Raw genomic sequence first — 3513 nt, 5'->3', positions numbered from 1 at the left:
ATGGGTTTTGTGCCTTCAGCGGTGCCTGCGCTGCTCCTGCTGCTCATCGTTGTGACAGCTCGTCTGACAGAACCGAGGGCACCGCGGCGCAGAGTAAAACTGGACCAAGGCTTGGACGGGTCTCTCCGGGGTTCTCTCCATGACCACAGAAACAAACCCAGTCCTCAGCCCGGAGACGGGCCGGAGCCGGGCGACGTCGCGGCTGCGTTCACTGTCCCAACTCTGGATGGGACGTTCTCGTACGAGCCCGGAGCCCTCAAAGGGTCTCTGGTCATCCACGCCTTCACCAACAAGTCCGGCTTCCTGGAGTGTCTGTGGAGCTCCGAGTCGTCCCTGACCAGTCTGCTCGAAGGTCTCCCTGACAGTACCCAGGTTCTGGTTCTGTCCCTGGACGAGTCCGCGGCCACTGATGTTCTGTGGATGAGAGATCAGCTGCAGCGGGTCGCGATGCGCAGGTGACCGTGAAGGCATCACCGGTAGTCAGAAGCTAAAGTTAGGGAAGTAGCTAAAAGTTAAAATTAGATACGGTGCCTAAAAGTAGCTAAAAATAGCAGACATCTAAAATGAGCAAAATTGTTGATAAAGCTCAAAGTTGCTAAACCATAGCTAAAAGCTAAAGCAGGATAAACCATAGATAAAATTAAAATGGGTAAACTTTAGCTGAGTGTTTGAATCAAAATTATTAGATCACAATTATTTGAATCAAAATTATTGGATCACAATTATTCGAAAGAGTAAAAGCCTAAAACAAACAGAACAGAACCTAAAATAAACTAATCTCTACCTTAAAGGTAAAAATAGCAAAACTATAGCTAAAAGCTAAAATGAGAAAACCTGTATGTAGAAGCTAAAATTAGCAAAACCACAGCTGAAAGCTAAAATCAGCTCAATTGTAGTGAAATGTAAAAGTTAGCATAATCATAACTAAAAGCTGAAAATAGACGTGTACTAAAACCTAAAAATTGAAAAACAGTAGGAAGCTAAAACAGTTAATTATAAGCCAAAACATAAATTCATACCTAAAATATAAACTTAGAAATTGTCAAAGATGTAGCTAAAAGAAAAAAAAAGTTAAACAGTAGTTAGTAGCAAAAATGAGCGAAACTGTTGTAAAAAGCTGATATTAACGAAACCATATCTGAATAGTAAAATTCACAAAACTGTGACTAAAAGCAAAAAATAGCATAAATGCAGCTAAAAGCTAAAGTTAGCGCAGACAAATACAAAGCGTGTTGAAGCAGATTTTTTAAAACGATTTATAAACGAATGAAAGCGTGGGGGCGTGGTGGCGCAGAGGTTAGAGAAGGTGGGCACGTGATCGGAAGGTTGTCGGTTCGACTCCCTGGAACAACAACATCAAAATGTGGGTGAGAAAGGTGGAACACACCTGCCTCCACCCTCATTTGCCCCACTCTGGGCCCTTGAGCAAGGCCCCGACCCCCACCATCTGCTGCCCCTGGCCCCCAGATGGCAGCTCCCTGCTCCACACGGAGGCCGTGGCAGCTCGGTGTCTGTGGTGTCAGGACATCCGCAGGAAAAACAAAAACTAATGCGAGTTAGTTTCCTGAGGAAGGGAGCAGCCGAAAGAAGAAAAACAAAATAGGCGAATGAAAGCGGTCTTCAAAAGGAATGTTTATTTTAAATCAGCTGTATTCTTTGGAAAACTAAAAGTTACTGAACTGGATTACGTCCCAGTTTATGTAAAACTTTAATCTGAAAGTGTGAAATCTTTAGTGTCAGAAAGAGAAATCAACAGTGAAATGAATTATGAGTTCACAACAATCGGTTTTTGTGTCTTTAACGTTTCTTCTTATCGTGCACGCCTCACCGCAGCAGGAAGGAGGTTCTGACCCAGTTGCACTTCTCCCCGGTCCCGCTCTTTGCTCTGGGTAACTGGATTCCCAGTGTGTTTTATTACTGGGGCTGCTGGGGTCACAACTGTGGGCTGTCTCAGGCCGTTTTCACCTCTGACGGTAAGACCTTTTATTTACAGTAACGTTTAAACGCTTGGAACCGGCTCGGTTCTGTAATTGGTCCCGTTTCCTCCTGCAGGATGGAAGACGCCCGTCGTCATCAAGAGACTGGATGCCAGGTACGACTGGCTGATGGGCCGCTGGAGTCCAGACTCCTCTCAGCTGGTCCATGCAGGAGACGGGTGTAGACCTTCAGCCTCGCTGGGCGGCGCCGTGGCCTGGGTGTCCGAGGGCAACTGCTCTTTCTTCACTAAGGTCCGTTCACGCTGCTGAATCAGCTAAAGAACCGTCGACCCAGAAGGATTCTGAGGCGGGACAGACACGTGACCCAGATATCTAAAGACCAACCTGCTCACAGACCAAAAACTTCTGCTGAAAGCAAATGTTTTCAAAGCAAATCAGTTTTGGTGCAGATTAATGCCGGTTTATTTATTTGTTTAAGCATAAAATCAAAGATGGAAAGTGCAGAAATAATTATTTTTCTCAGATCAATAACTTTTATGTTTAATGGACGATTAGGATGTGAACAAAAATGACTCGGCAATTTTTAAATGCACTAAGTACAACAGCCATATTGTTGTTAAAGTTCTATTCAAATTATAAACATAAAAACTGCTGTAAAATCATAACTTAGGCCGGGCGAGATAAAATGAAGGCCCAGATTAACAGGTATTTATTTATTAACAGTATGTACTTATTTATTAATAGTTTATTATTTATTAACTACTTGGTTTATAACAGGTATTTGTTATTAAATAACAGTTTTTCTTATTTATTAACAGTATTTGTTGTTTATGAACAGTACTTGTTATTAAATAAGTTATTTGTTGTTTATGAACAGTTTTTGTGTTATTAACAGTTATTTTATTATTAACTAACAACATCTGTTGTTTACTAACCAGTATTTGCTATTTATTAACAGTTACTTGCTATTTATTATCATTTATTTATTTAGCAACAGGTATTTATTTATTAACAGTACGTACTTATTTATTAATAGTTTATTATTTATTAACTACTTGGTTTATAACAGGTATGTTATTAAATAACAGTTTTTCTTATTTATTAACAGTATTTGTTGTTTATAAACAGTACTTGTTATTAAATAAGTTATTTGTTGTTTATGAACAGTTTTTGTATTATTAACAGTTATTTTATTATTAAATAACATCTGTTGTTTACTAACCAGTATTTGTTATTTATTAACAGTTTTTGTATTTATTAACAGTTATTGCTATTTATTAACAGTACTTCTTATTCACTAATGGGTATTTGCTATTTATTAACAGTTACTTGCTATTTATTAACATTTATTTGTTATTTATTAACAGTAAACTGTTTATATAAGAACCAAAATCATGAATGACTTATTGTAATAACTTAAAATTCAAAAATTGCTGAACAACTTTGCTGAAATTTATTTCAAACGCTAAAACTAAGTTGTTAAAAGAAGCGCAGCATAAGCTTAAAGCTTAAGGCGTGCATAAAGGCTTGTTAAAAGCTAAATGTAGCTAAATGCTGGTTAAAAGCTAAATGTAGC

General features: G+C 38.8%; 1 protein-coding gene across 1 annotated transcript in view; it reads left to right on the top strand.

Moving 5' to 3' along the window:
- si:dkey-256h2.1 (uncharacterized protein LOC337520 homolog) overlaps positions 1 to 3513 on the top strand; it is a 13726-nt gene continuing 10213 nt past the window's right edge. Inside the window, exons 1-3 of the mRNA XM_037676518.1 lie at positions 1 to 455; positions 1834 to 1973; positions 2053 to 2228. Coding sequence (XP_037532446.1) covers positions 1 to 455; positions 1834 to 1973; positions 2053 to 2228 — 771 coding nt within the window. The remainder of the gene's footprint in view (positions 456 to 1833; positions 1974 to 2052; positions 2229 to 3513) is intronic.

The sequence above is a fragment of the Nematolebias whitei genome, chromosome 5 (assembly GCF_014905685.2).
Source record: "Nematolebias whitei isolate Nwh7 chromosome 5, NemWhi1, whole genome shotgun sequence".
Taxonomy (NCBI): Eukaryota; Metazoa; Chordata; class Actinopteri; order Cyprinodontiformes; family Rivulidae; genus Nematolebias; species Nematolebias whitei.
The sequence above is the reverse complement of the archived record's forward strand: the minus strand, read 5'-3'. Positions and strand labels throughout refer to the sequence as shown.